General features: G+C 63.6%; 1 protein-coding gene across 1 annotated transcript; it reads left to right on the top strand.

Annotated features, from left to right (window-relative positions):
• ERFE (erythroferrone) lies at positions 4,058 to 13,908 on the top strand. Its single transcript, XM_018040288.1, is given in 9 exon segments — positions 4,058 to 4,228; positions 6,609 to 6,734; positions 7,778 to 7,880; positions 9,380 to 9,483; positions 9,486 to 9,626; positions 9,705 to 9,813; positions 9,911 to 10,001; positions 10,989 to 11,067; positions 12,220 to 13,908. Coding segments are annotated over 9 exon segments (1,023 nt in total). The 3' UTR covers positions 12,319 to 13,908.

Below are 14,525 nucleotides of genomic sequence, written 5' to 3'. Positions count from 1 at the left end.
GCACACAGGGCCCCCAGAGCCGTGTTGGCGGGTCCTTGGCCTGTGTGATGCTTTGCTGAGCTCCCCTCCCGTCCATGGGGGCTCTTGTGGAGCTGTGAACCCCCCAGCACACACAAGGAGCCCCACATGGAGGTCCCAGCTCTCTTCACGCTCCCGCCCTGGGGCTGGGCCATGTCGTCACCTCCAGAGAGCGTCCAGAGGCCACTCGGCAGCGGAACAGATCCGATTTGGGTCTCCTGGCGGGCCCGTGACACCATGAGGATTGCTCGCTGCTGGGAAAATAGCTGTTTTCACGTGGCAGTGGCTCCCGTCCTCACTGTTGACCACACAAGGGCCAAGGCTCCCTACTGTGAGCCGGAAGCCATATCAAGAGACTATCTGAAGGATCGTGTGACCCAAACCTGGCCCCTCTGTCCCCCCGTGTCCCCGGCATCGCCAAAGGTGACAGAGCCTGAGGCTCACCCTCCCAGGGCACAGGACAGGACTAACAGCAGATATGGTCCCGGGAGAGGCCGGCCTCACGTGACCAGAACACAGGCCAGCAACCCAGAAGTAGGGTCCCCAGGCAGCAGGCCTCCCTCTGGGGGTGGCTGTTACCAGCCACCGTGCCCCTAAAGAGTGGGGTCCCAGGTGAGGGCTCGCGGCTGACAGCTGTCATTGTGCCCATTGTACAGAGTGGCAAACTGAGGCTCTGAGGGCCGCGTGTCTAAAGGCCCCGAGATGGGCCTCCTCCAGAGCCACACAGAGCTGTGTGAGGACCAGCTTTGCCGAGCAGACCTGCGGCTGGGTCTGGCCAGGGCAGGGCCTCTGTCTTCAGGCAGGTCTGAGGGCCCCCTCCCCCTGACAACATGACATAATGACCCGGAAGGCAGGCCGGCCGGCCTCGCTCACGGCTCCACGCAGCACCCTCTGGGGCCGCACCTCACCCATAGCAGGCCCTGAGGACACACATGCATTCACCCCAGCTCTCAGGCAAGGAGGCTGAGACTCCCAGAAGCTCCTGGACAGGCCAGCCACCTTCGGGGGAGGGGCAGGGCCCAGGAGGAGCTGCCTTCCCCCCACACCGGGTGGCTGCTCTGTGGCCTTGCATCCCCCCTGCCGCCATCCAGGGAAGGGAGAGCTCTGTGAAGAGCCCCTGGTTCAAGAGAGGCAGCTGCACGCATTGCCCCGGGCTTCGCTCACAGCCAGACCCCCGCAGGAAATCCCTAAGGGGCGCCCGTCTCGGGGAGAAGAGAGCCATGGCTCAGTACCCTTCCAGCTCATCATCAGAAACAGGAAGGACTTGATGCAAGCATGTGGAGATGGCACCATGCCCAGGGAGAAAGGGGTCCAGCCCGGCCCCAGGCCCAGGCTGTGCGTGCCTGGTGAGCCCCCAGCTGCGCAGGCTGACCAGCTGGGCCATGGGAAGTGAATGCGATGCTGGGTAAGGACAAGCCTTTTCAGAATTAAGAAGGTATCTCTCACAGAGCTGCGCAAGCCAAGAACAGACACCCCTCTCTGCCAGCAGACTGCGGGTTTCAACAATGAAAATACCCCACACTCGGCATCTCATGGTCTCAAAGTCTCCCCCCCAAAGTGAAACAGAATAAAAATGTTAATACTTAAGGCTGAAGCACACACGCATGTCATCACGAAGTTCCAGTGCCTGGCTTTCTAACAGATGTGCCTGTGGGGCCAGAAGACAGGGGCCACCCAAGAAACCCTGAATTCTCTGAGGGCCTTCCAGCAACACCATCTACAAATATTGGAGCAAATGCCTTTGTCTGTAACAAAACTACTGAATGGTTGTCAATGGAATAGGTTCATACACTTTATTGAACGCGTACAATATTTCTCACATGTCTTTTTGCAAAGCTGCGATTTTTCTTTTTGTAAATTATTTATTTTAATTGGAGGTTAATTACATTACTGTAGTGGATTTTACCATATATTGACATGAATCAGCCATGGGTGTACATGTGTCCCCCATCCTGAACCCCACCTCCCTCCCCAGCCCATCCCTCAGGGTCGTCCCAGTGCACCAGCCCTGAGCGCCCCGTCTCGTGCACGGAACCTGGACTGGCGATCTGTTCCACACATGCTAAGTCGGACACGCCTGAAGCGACTCAGCAGCAGCAGCAGCAGAATATGCGTGTGTTGCTGCTACTCTCTCAGATCATCCCACCCTCGCCTTCTCCCACAGAGTCCAAAAGCCTGTTGTTTACATCTGTGTCTCTTTTGCTGTCTTGCATATAAGGTCATCGTTAACCATCTTTCTAAATTCCACATACATGCAGTATTATACTGTATTGGTGTCTTCTTTCTGACTTACGTCACTCTGTATAATAGGCTCCAGTTTCATCCACCTCACTAGAACTGATTCAAGTGCATTCTTTTAAATAGCTGAATAAGTTTCCACTGTGTATATGTACCACAGCAAAGCTGCAATTTCTATAGGAATTTCTATTTTTTTTATTCCATTGATACCTTCCCCTCCCCAAACATGTCTAAAGATGGAATTCCCGTGCAGTTCTAATTTGCAGACTCTAAGTCTCATAGAGTGAGTGTCATAGAGTGAGACACATAGATCCCTGGAGGGGGGGGACACATTCTCAGGGTGGGAACAGCATTTTTTAAAAAGAAATCTAAAACTAACATCACCCCCCACCATCCTACAAGGAAAGAGGCAGAACCAGAGGGAGCATTAACATCAAGTTTCAGGCTTTTCCTAAAGTGCAGAGTTACCTGTCTCCTGGAAACAGTCCTTGGTGGGGAGGCGGGGGTGGGGGGGTGAGGGGTAGGAGGGATGGGGGGGCAGGGGTTGGGGGCGGGGGGGGGCCCCCCCTCAGGTGGTGCAGCAGCCAGGGATGACCCTGGGCTCCTCCCCCAGGCCCCGGCTGCCACTCTCTGAGACAGGACGGGGTGGGGGGGTCTCCCCTCTTCCCAGAAGAGGTGGAAGGCATACTGGTGAGGGCGGAAGGCCCTGGTAACGTGCACTCTTCAGAAGTGCCCTTCCCCCGAGCCCCTTGGATAAGATACAGTTTATCCCCCCAGGTGAAGGCACCTCAGGGAGGCATAGGAAAGCCTGAGCCTGGAGTGCCAGCCTGGGAGGGGGGGGCAGTGAGCGGGGGAGTGGGAGTGGAGGGAGTCTGAGGAGAGTTGGGGGTCAGGTAGAGAGGCCACCCGCGGGTCACAGAACAAACAGCACCGGGAGGAGCCTGGAGCTCAGGCCGGCCACTCGGGTCCACCAGTGGGCTGCCCTGATCTCGGGGGAGCTGCGGGTATCTGGTCCCCGGTCCCCGGTCGGATCTGCCCCCAACCCCCCGCGAGTTCGAGGCAGGGCTCCGTCCTCCCAGTCTGGGCCTCCGGGCGCCCGCTCCCAGGCGGTAGATCTCCGCGCCCCCCGCCTCGCGCCCCCCCTACCCCGGCGAGGCTCCCGCAGGTGCGCCTGGCGGGGAGGAACAGCGCGTCTCTGAGCTCAGGGGGTCCGCGGCCGTGGGAAGCAGGAAGGGGGTCTCTCCTGGGAAAGGGGCGCCAAAGAGGGGCTCTGACAGTCTTCGGGCTCAGATGTAATCCATCGGGCATCTCGGGGTCCCCGCAGGAGGCGCACGGGACAGAGAGGAGAGTCGGGATACCCCGTGGCCGCGAGAAGGGCGTCCGGGTGCCCGCGAAGCAGAGGCTGGACAGCGCGCAGGACGGACCGGAGCCGAGAGGAAACGCGCCCGACAGGAGGGGGCGCTCCGGCCCCCGCCAGCCGCGGCTCCCCGAGCCCTTTCCTCCCGCGCGCGGCCCTCCTCGCAGCCCCTTGTTGACCCCACGCCCCTGGTGTCCACTCGCGTCCCGCCCGCACCCCCCGGCAGCGTACAAGCCCCTCCCGGGACCCTCCCCGTGGGGCGGCCCGCCTCCCCGCATCGCCCCGCCACCGCCGACGACCGCAGCGCGCGCAGGAGCCGGGAGGCGGAGCCGGGCGGGAAGGCGCGCCCCGGGCTAGGCGGGGGATTCAAGCGCGTTATAAAGCACGGAGCCCAGGGCCGAGGAGTCCAGCAGCTGCGGTCGCAGGCCAGAGGCACCCGCCCGCATGGCCCCCGCCCGCTGCCCCGCGCGGGCCTTGCTGCTCGCCTACGCCAGCCTGCTGGCCGCCGCCGTGGGCCTGGGCTCCCCGGAGCCCGGTGCGCCCTCGGGGAGCCGCGCCCGCGAGGAGCCGCCGCCCGGGAACGAACTGCCTGCGGGACCGGCCGCCCGCCCGCCGGTAAGAGGCCACCCGGCCTGCCCGGGCCCTGGAGACCTCGGGCCTCAGCCGCCCCGCCCGCAGCGCGCGCCCCTGGGTCCCCAGGCGCCCCGCGGGCGCAGCGCGCTCGCTTCCGTAGCGGCGGGGAGCGGGGCGTCGCGAGCCCGCGGGGACCGGGGCTGACCCGGGTGTCCCCCTCTCTACAGGGGACGGGAAAGCGCTTAGCTTGCGGGCTTGGCGCCGGAGGTCTGGGCGCTGGCCCCCTGCACAGCCCGGCGCCTTAAAGGCTAGCCCTGACCTTGGCTTTTGGGGCTGTCATGAAAAGCAAAGTTCTACTGGACTGGGGGGAGATGCCTGTTCTCTGGAGACTTCCAGGTTGGGAAGCTCGTAAAGTGTAAATAACTCCATCCTCCTGAAGTTGGGAAGAGGGTATCTGTAAAAAGTGTGAGCAAGTCCCTGACCCCCACCCCTACCCACCCCGCCCCTGCCCCTATCTCCTTGGTGCCTGTTCTCTGGAAATAAACAACTGCCTTCCTGCCAACTGGGGAGGGAGGGAGAAAGCGTCTGGATGGGGTGCCGGCCTCCGATCTGTGATTTCTGGCTGACACTTAGCTCTGCCCTGCTCCTTTCTTTCTGGCTGCAGAAGTGGGTGGTCCGGTTGGGGGTGACCAGGGGGTCGGGCCCTTCAGAGCTGCCCTCAGTGTGGGTGGGGCCTCCAGACAGGGAGGGGAGGGCCCTGGGGAGGCTGCTTGGAGTTTCTTTCCTCTGAAGATGCCTGTGGGCGGTGCCTGGAGGCTCAGGCCTGCACCTCTGCTCTCAGTGTCACTTTGGGAACCACGACGCCCCCGCTTGGGGACGCCCCCACTGAAGACAGGTGACAGTGGCAGCCAGCCCTGATCACTCCCCGGGAGGAGCCTCCCCAAAGCCCTTGTTCCCATCGACTCCTGCCATTTCCCATGGACTGAAGGCAAAGCCTACCTCAGCCCCCGGGGAGACGCTGGGGTACAGGGTTTCCAGAGGCTGGGCTGTGATGGTCAGGAAACAGAGGGGCTTCAGGTGCTTCCAGGGGTGGGTTCTGGCCTTGGAGGCAGGGCTCCTTTTGAGAGCCGCTGGAGGCTGGAGACCTCCATCAGCCAGGGCAGTGGCCCAACGTCCACCCACACTGCCGCAGCCAGTCTCCCAGGGCCCCAGACCAACCTGGTTCCACCTGTTTCTGTTTCAAGCCAAACTGGGGTCTGAGTCCCTCCACAGGCTCTTGGGCCAGCAGAAGGGCTGTCCCAGCACACAGTCCACCCCGGACAGAGTCCTCCTCCCGGATGTTCCCTTGAAGGCGGTGTGGGCCGGTAGACTGGGGTCACCAGTACTCATGCAGAGGAACCACTGGGGGAGGCCTCGCAGTGCCCGGCACCCAGGGAGGTGTGGGGATGCCCCGGGCACTCTGAGGCCTCTCCCTCTGACCCACGTCCCTCCGTCACAGAAGCCCCATCCCCATCACACCACACGGGCTCCTGAGAGAAGGCCCTGGGTCCCTGCAGAGTGGCCGCGAGACCCGTGAGCCTGGCTGGCTCCAAGATCCCAGGGTCCTTCCTTCAGCCGCCCGAGTCAGTGCCCATGACCTCATCCAAGCCCTCTTGAGCCAGTTTCCTTCCCAGATGGCAGCCTTGTCCGGAGCCCAGACTGTCTGGGGCCTGCCGCCCACAGGGCTGGAGGCCTCTCCCTGGAAGTTACCTCCTGGAGCTCCACCATGTCAGGACTGGTCAGAATGCAGCCTGCCGAGGGCGGGGTGGAAGTTTCTGGACCTGTCACTGTCCCAGCTTGGGGCACGTGACTTAGGAGCCCTAAGGACAGGGAGGGGCCTTGGGTCACCATATCTCAGTGTGGGACACCCCACCCGTGGGGCCCGAAACGGCCCAGGAAGGGAGGCCTCACAGCCCTGAGGGTGGAAATTGGCCTGAGAGCTCCAGACCCCAGGCGTTGGTTGGGGTGCCTGCTGGCCGTTGGTGGCTCTGCCTGAGCCCCAAGGGCGGCCGGTGGTCTGGTCCTCAGGGAGGCGCACACGCTGCAGCTCCCCTGGAGAGAGGCTGGGAGGGGCCCGGCAGTGCCAGCTTCCACCTGCGCTGAAGCTTGGCACCCCGACTTCCTCCGCCTATGCCCAGGGTCTTCCCCTGCAGGGTCCAGGCTGAGGAGTGGCTGTTCCCCAGGGGTTGCCCTCCACGGCTGGGAGGAAGGGGCCAAGGGCTGGGGCTGTGCTGGCTTGGGGGCCAGCACGGTTGACAGTGACGGGGGCCCAGGGGGCCAGAGGAGGCCAGTCCTGCACAGTGACCTCTTGCCAAGTGTTCGGTCTGCTTGGCCGGCAGCCCTGTCTGGGAGGCAAAACAATCTGCTGGCGGCTATGTTCCAGGAGTCCCCCGTGGAGCGGGCGCACGGCCTCAGCGATCCCCGGGACGCCTGGATGCTCTTCGTCAGGCAGAGTGACAAGGGTGTCAACAGCAAGAGGGGCAGCAGGAGCAAGGCCAAGAAGCTGAAGGTGAGCACTGGAGCCCAGCCAGTGTGTGTGCGCGTGCATGCGAGCCTCCACCCACGAGCCTTTCCCTGGCCCCACCTGGAGCACTCCCAACGAGCACAGACCCTCCGCCTCAGGCTGGAGAGCACAGAAGTGTCAAGCGGGGCCCGTGTGACCCTGAGGTTGGGGTGCCTGTTCCGGCCATTTACCTGCACCCCTAGAATGCCAGGCAGCCTCCCTGGCTCACTGCATTCTCTTCCCTCTCTGTATCCTGGGAGGCCTGGGCTGGGCTGCAGAGCAGTCAGGGACCGAGCAGGAGGGGACTGCGGGTGCGCCGGAGTGACACAGTCTGGGGGCCACCAGGGGCCTGGGCAGCCACTGGTATCTACCCTCTATTAGCCTGGGTGGGGCCTGGCCCCTGTTTCTGACAGCTGACCCCTGCCCTGGGCCCCAGTGAGGGCTGTGTCCCTTGCGGTGGGGCTCACCAGGTAGCGCTGTGCCGCCCTGCTGAGCCCTGGCCTCCCTGCTCCTCAGGGCCACCCCAGCGATGGTGTGCGGGGCTCTGAGCCTGGGGCAGCCCACCGGCTGTGCTGCCACTGGGACCTGACCTATCACCCCCAAGCTGAGCTGGGGGCTCCCCAGGCTGCCTCCCGGCAGAGTCCCAGACCGGTCCGGTGAGGGCTCCTTGAGGACCGCCGCCCTTGGGATGGCCAGGCACAGGGGGGCTTGCTGACTGGGGCGGTGATAGACCTGAGACTCACAGGCGGCCTGGAACACCCCCCGCCCTCCCTGCCTCCCTCAGCCCCAGGGCTGGGCTGCGGCCTCCTTCTTCCCAGCCTGGCCCCCAGCAGCCCGCCAACCCCAGCCCTATGCCTGCAGCTTTCACTGTCTCCTCAGGGGAACTGGAGGCTGACCTTCCCCTCAGGGGTCAAAGCAGGAGTCTCCTGGCTCCCGCATTACCAGCCTTGCTGGCAAAAGCTCACAGAGGGGGTGCCCACAGTCCCCCACCCCCCCCCCACCCCCGCGCTGCCTGTTCAGAAGTCCTCACTGTCAGCCTTCTCTTTCAGCTTGGTCTGCCAGGACCTCCAGGGCCTCCTGGCCCCCAGGGTCCCCCAGGCCCCATCACCCCACCTGAAGTCCTACTGAAGGAGTTCCAGCTGCTGCTGAAAGGTAGGGGGTGGGTACCACACTGATACACACCCCACTGGGGAGGGGATACACACCCCACTGGGGAGAGCGAGGGAGGCGGGTACACACCACACTGGGGAGATCGGGGCGGGGATACGCACCCCACAGAGGAGAGCGGGGGGCAGAGGAACCGAAAAAGGCTGGACCTTGGTCTTGTCAACCTGTATCCGGGAGGCCACGGCTCTAGTGCAGGCCCAGGTCAGGGCTCTGTGTGGGTCGGGGCCTCGTGGAGGTTGAGGAGGAGTGGGTGAGGAGGCAGCTTCACAGAGGAGAATGGACTTGGCCTCTGTGTTCAGTAGGTGCCTGGGGACCAGCCTCCATACCCCACCTGGGAGGCCGCTGAGCTTGCAAAAGCTGAGAGATCCAAGCCCGTGTTCCCCAAGTGGGGACTGTTAGGGAGAAGTCAGAGCTCCTTAAGCTTGAAGACTGCTCCACTGAGCCCTGCAGGGACACCAGGGAGATCTCAGGCCTCTTTCTTCCCTTCACCTGCACCCCGCCTCTTCCCCTGACACATCTCTGCTGCTGGCTGCAGAGCCCAACGGGTGGGCCCCAGGAGGCTGCCCTCACGGGGCAGGGAGGACACTCCCGGGAGCACAGAGAGGAGCAGGCTGGGGCTCAGGCCCCAGAGGGTGAGAGCAGAGCTGAAGGGGCTCTAGCACCCAGGGCGGTGTCCCTGCACTGCGTGCGGCCAGCTGCCAGGCGATGGCTCTGGGTACCGACTAGAGTTCATTTCACTGTGAAGAGCTCTTGAGTCTTTTCCCATTTCTAGCTAACGTACTGGGGCTTCCTTGCTGGCTCAGATGGTAAAGAATCTGTCTGCGATGCAGGAGACCCAGATTCGATCCCTGGGTCATGAAGATCCCCTGGAGGAGGGCCTGGCAACCCACTCCAGTATTCTCGCCTGGAGAATCCCATGGACAGAGGAGCCTGGTGGGCTGCAGTCCACGGGGTCGCCAAGAGTCGGACACGACTGAGCGACAAACAGCTACTCTTCATTTAAGTAGACCAGCTTCAGAGGCTGAAGAACCTCCACATTCTCTGCGATAATAATTTCTTTACACTCAGCTTCTTTCCCCAAATGAGGGTCTGGCTTATCCTACTGCATTTCCTGATTCAATAAAAATGTAAACAGAAAAAGCAGCAGCAGCCCCAGGGTGAGAAGCAGTAGGATAAACAGGTGAGGCAGGAGAGAACAGGGGTCCTGGGTGCACCAGCCCTGAGCTTCCCGGTAGCCAAAGCGTGAAAGGAAACGGGAGCAGCCGCGGGATCGCGAAGCCGGTTCCGAAGACCATGCAGGCCAGAGTGGGTCTCCCGTGGATTCCCGAGCTCGGGCGCCCGACCCGCGGTTCCAGGGGTCATCGATAACGGTGACAGCGATCTCAGCGGCGCCCGGGTTTGGGGCAGGTGTCCGGGCGGGCCGCGGCAGGGCGGGCCGCGGGGCGGTGGGGGTCCCGGCGCGACCACCTCCTGCTCCGTGCCAGGCGCGGTGCGCACGCGCGAGTGCGCGGAGCCCGAGCCCGGCCCGCGCGTTCCCGCTGCGGTGCCGGCCGCGCGCCCTGAGGACGACAAGGAGGCGGCGGCGGGGGCGCGGGCGTGCTGGCACTGCTGGCCGCGCCCCTCGACCCCGGCCCGCGGGCGCCGCGCGTCGAGGCCGCCTTCCACTGCCGCCTGCGCCGGGACGCGTCGGTGGAGCGGCGCGCGCTGCACGAGCTCGGCCTCTACTACGTGGTGAGTCCGGGCCGGGCCGGGCAGGGCCGGGGCGGGCGCGGCGCGGCGGGCCCGGGGTGACCGTCTGTGCGCCTGCAGCCCGACGCCGAGGGCGCCTTCCGCCGCGGCCCGGGCCTGAACCTGACCAGCGGCCAGTACACGGCGCCCGTCGCCGGCTTCTACGCGCTCGCCGCCACGCTGCACGTGGGTGAGGCCCGGCCCCGGGCTGGGCGCGGGGTGGGGGTCGCCCCGCTGCCCTCGGGCCCTGCCGTCTGGTGATCACTGCCCCCGTGCCTCCCCCGCAGCGCTGGCCGAGCCGCCGAGGCGCGGGCCGCCGCGCCCCCGGGACCGCCTGCGTCTGCTCATCTGCCTGGAGTCCCGGTGTCAGCACCATGCGTGAGTGGGCACCCGCCTCTTCCCTCGGGGCTTCCGCCGCCTGCTCGCAAGTTTCCTCCAGCCTCCTGGCGCCCACCCGCTGCCCCAAACCGACCCTCCGCAGCCCGTACCCCCAGCCCCGGTCTTCCCACCTTCCCCATCCCACCTGCACCCAAAAGGGGCTGACTGTACCATCCCTCGCGGAGAAGGCAATGGCACCCCACTCCAGTACTCTTGCTTGGAAAATCCCATGGATGGAGGAGCCTGGTGGGCTGCAGTCCGAGGGGTCTCGAAGAGTCTGACACGACTGAGCGACTTCACTTTCACTTCTCATTTCCATGCATTGGAGAAGGAAATGGCAACCCCCTCCAGTGTTCTTGCCTGGAGAATCCCAGGGACGGGGGAGCCTGGTGGGCTGCTGTCTGTAGGGTCGCACAGAGCCGGACAGGACTGAGGCAGCTCAGCAGCAGCAGACCATCCCGTGATTGAGATGCCAGCATTGCGTCCTCAGGGGCCCCCTGCCTGGTCTGTGCAGGGCCTGCCCCAGGCACTCTCCCGCCCCTTCCATCCTCTGGTTGATGTCGGTTCAGAAGGGCTGGGCTGCCCTTTCTGTACCCCAGCGCCCAGATAGCCCAGGCGGAGAGCAGGTGTGCCACAGTAGTGGCAGAAGGCGTGCAGGAGTGAAGTTCGCATCTCAGTCTAGTTTGGAAAGCTGTGCAGGGCTCGGCCTGAACCCAGACTCCCAGCAGCCCGCCCCGCACCTCCACCTGCCCTGTCAGAGCCTGGGCTTGCGGCCCTGGCGGCACACGTGCCGTCCTGTGCGCTTCAGTCCTGTGCTCACTCCTGTTGGGGACCCCATCCAGATACCACCTTCCCCGGGAGCCTGGCCGAGGCTGCCGTTTCCGGGGTGCCTGGCCGGGTGCTGGGTGCTGGGGAGCACACTGCAGGCGGCGTTGGGGAGCCTGGGGCCGGGGTCTCAGGTGCCCCCTCCGTCTCCTTTGGCCATAGCTCCCTGGAGGCCGTCATGGGGCTGGAGGGCAGCAGCGAGCTCTTTACCATCTCGGTCAATGGCGTTCTCTATCTGCAGGTGTGTGGGGCAGGCTCCACCGTGGGGGGACCACCGGTGGCAGGGAGATGTGCTGGTGGGCTCGGGAGCTGTGGGTGCAGTGCCCCCGCCTCCGAGCCCTGACGAGGGTCAGGGCAGCATGGAGCACTCACGCTAGTCCCGGCAGAGCCAAGCTGTGTTACTGGGCCTCCCTTCCCCACACCTGGCCGCCCCCCAGACACCTGTCCTCTGCTCTGCTCCTCCATCTGTTTTCTGACCTCCCAAGCATCGTATGTCGAGGGCTGGCCTGAACCGGCCCTTCAGAGAGAACTCAATTGGGCAGGGGAGTGATGGAGGACAGTGACAGAGGTCAGCTCTCCCAGGGAGGACTTCATGACCCCCTGGCCCACTGAGACTGCGTGAAGCAGACGAGGTTATTTCCACACAAAACCCCGAGCCGCAGTCTCTCTCTAGACTGGGGATTTGTGGCCGGTGGTCGAGAAGTGGATGAAAAGGATTTCCTGGAAACAAAAGTCGTTGCAGATGTGTTGAATAACAACTTACATGCCAGGCCTGTTCTGAGCGCTTCACATAAATTACTCATTAACCCACAGTGATTTGAAGTGGGCCAGGGAACTATGGCACAGAAGGGTTAAGTAGCTTGCCCAGGCTCACCCAGCAACGCCGGGATTGGAGGCCAGGCTGTGGCTGCAGGCACTGTGGGTATGTTTGCAGAAAGGTCTGGTCCCTGCATGATGACCTCAGGCGGCATGGTGGGCCTGGGGTCCTGAGATGGAATGCCTGGCTTCTGCATTTCTGGGAGCTCCTGCTTCACATCTGGGGACTTGACCCTGTGGTGCCCGGACCACATCTGGAGTAGCCAGGCCCTGCTACTGGCCTCACGATGGCTTTACCAGAGGGGTCAGTGGCCAGGCCTGTGGTGGAAGGGGCGCCCTCTCGCCTGGGTTTTGCAAAGCAAGCTTGACTCTGGCCCCGACTGGAGGCTCGCCCCCACACGCACAAGCTAAGGGAGCCCGCCAGCGCAAGAGGCTGACGGAGCTGGGGAGAAAGCGCGAGAACAGGGGTCAGAGGTGCCGGGTTTGAGGGTGAGGCGTGTGGGCTGGCAGGGCGGGGCGAGCAGTTGGTGGGCCTGTGGGCCGCGGCGTCCGAGCTGACCGCGGAGCCCCCCTGCAGGCCGGACAGTACACCTCCGTCTTCCTGGATAACGCCAGCGGCTCCGCCCTCACGGTGCGCAGCGGCTCCCACTTCAGCGCTGTCCTCCTCGGTGTGTGAGCGCCACGCCCGAGTGTGAGCAACCCCAGGGGCACTGTCGGAGTGGCAGAGGCCACGGGCAGGAGGGAGCCCGCTGGACTGCCCACCCTGGCCACCGCAGCTGAAGCCAGAGACGCCACTACGGCAGCCCGCGGAGGCGACACGCACACTGGCGGTCCGGGAACTCCGGGTGATGTCGGGACGCCGTCCTTTCCAGGGAGGGGTTTCAGCATGCCCAGGTGTGCCCGTGCTTTGTCTGCCCACCCCACCCCCCGCCCCCGGCTGCAGACCTGGGCCCCTCCTGGGCAGCTTGCTCCATGGCTGAGGTCTGGCCGCACCTTTTCCATCTTTCCTACGGCTCTCATGGGCTGCCCGCTGGGTGTGCCGATGAGGGGAGAGGCCGCCCAGCCTGCCTGGTGCCCACCTGCCCCTCTCCCAGCTGTGCCTTTGGCTGCCGTGGACCTCAGGGCACTGCTTGGCCTGCAGGGACCACAGGGCCCGAGCCTGTCCTTGCGGCCTCTGGGCACAGCGGCCTGGGCACCAGGGGCACGGGAAGAGGCTGACGGGGACGGTGAGTCCAGAGCTGTTCCCACGCGTGCGAGCCCACTCGCGAGCTCACCTGGCCTTCCCACCGTCCCCTCCTTTGCAAACCCTCTCCCGGATGAGGTAGTCTTGCCTCTCCCCTGAGGCCCTGGCATGCTGCTCAGGCCCACTTGCCAGATGAGAGAGCTGGAACGTCCCTGCAGATGGGGGGCGGCCAGGCCCTGTGCCCTCATCTGGATGGGTGAAGCCGTGGCCCCCGCAGGCTGACAGCTCTGGGTGCCCAGCCACCACGGTCTAGCCCCACTGGGTCCATCCAGCTCTGGGCTCTTCAGAGCATCTGCCCCACTCGGGTGGCACCACGGCCCCAAGTTCAGATGGGCGTTGTGGTCAGGCTGGGGAACAAGTGTGCCACCCTGCTGCAGCGATGATGGGATTTGGAGGGGGGGGCAGATGGCAGCTGTTCCTGTGGAGAGACAGGGTGTCTGAGAGTTCCTGCCATCTCTTGATGTAGGGCCCCCCTGGCCTGCTGAAGTTACCCCCACCCCACTTCCTGCATGGAAAACAGGCCACAGGAACACTGGTACTGCAGGAGCTCCTGGGGGCCAAGCTGGTCTGGCACGGGTGCCTCCAGGCCTGGGAGAGGCAGGGGCGAAGACTGCAGTCACCCTGCTCCTTGACCTTCTAGCTGGCCTGGGGTGAGCAGGTGACTGGTCCCCAGGAGCCCTGAGCTTCCACCCCACAGTCTGACTAACGGGAGTCCCAGGCACCATGTGCACAAACCGACCGCTGGGTGCCCTTCGGCGGGCTGGACACAGTTCTCAGTAGGACTTGCCCCCACCCTACCAGGAAGCGCCAGCCGGCTGGCGTCCTGCCTGCCCACCCCCACTCCTAGATAAGGGTGGCATGGCCGCACCCTCTCCTGCATTTCTCTGTACCCAGCGGGTACAGATACTTTAGAAAAGCTTTCACCCTGGGGAGACCCACGGTCCTTTTTCTCAATATAAGTGTGTTATACAGCAATTAATTGAAGTATTTATTATATAATGTCAGGTGAAATATATTTATGTAAAAAACTGCCTGTTCAAGTATTCTTTTATGTGGTTATACAAAGTTACAGAAGCAAAGGGCCGACCTTAAAAATACAGAATCGGAGTCCTTTAGGCCAGGCTCCTGAGGACGAGAGGCGATCTCCAGGAGGGGAGGTTCCCTCTGAGGTCGGAGGGGGAGCATGGGTTTGGCCAGGGTAGCCCCACAAGCCTCTCCCAGCTCCAGGAAGCGGCTCTCTGGGAATTAGGGACAGGTGCTCATAGACTGGTGCCTTGTTGGCTGTAAGAAAACATCCGGCTGAGTAACTTGCGTGGTTTCCCAGTTCTGAGATGCCGAGGCTCTTTCCTCCCATGATGGCACACTGCCTCCGCAGAAAGGGAGCCTGGCCCTCCGTGCTGGGAAGGGATATGCTGGAAGTGTTCCCGAGGTACCTGCAGCAGGGAGGCCAGTCCTTCTAACGGAGCTGACGAAGTGATAAGGCCTGTGTGCAGGCTGGGCGAGGCCCGCAAGCATGACAGAACAGCTTCAAAAGCCGGTGTTCAGAGTCTTGCATCATCCCGAGGCAGGCATTTACACATGAGGACCTGAAAGCTGTCTTACTAAGGAGCTTTACCAGCAATACCACTGTCCTGCTCTCT

The sequence above is a fragment of the Capra hircus genome, chromosome 3 (genome assembly GCF_001704415.2).
Source record: "Capra hircus breed San Clemente chromosome 3, ASM170441v1, whole genome shotgun sequence".
Lineage (NCBI taxonomy): Eukaryota > Metazoa > Chordata > Mammalia > Artiodactyla > Bovidae > Capra > Capra hircus.
This window is presented reverse-complemented; position numbering and strand designations above follow the sequence as displayed.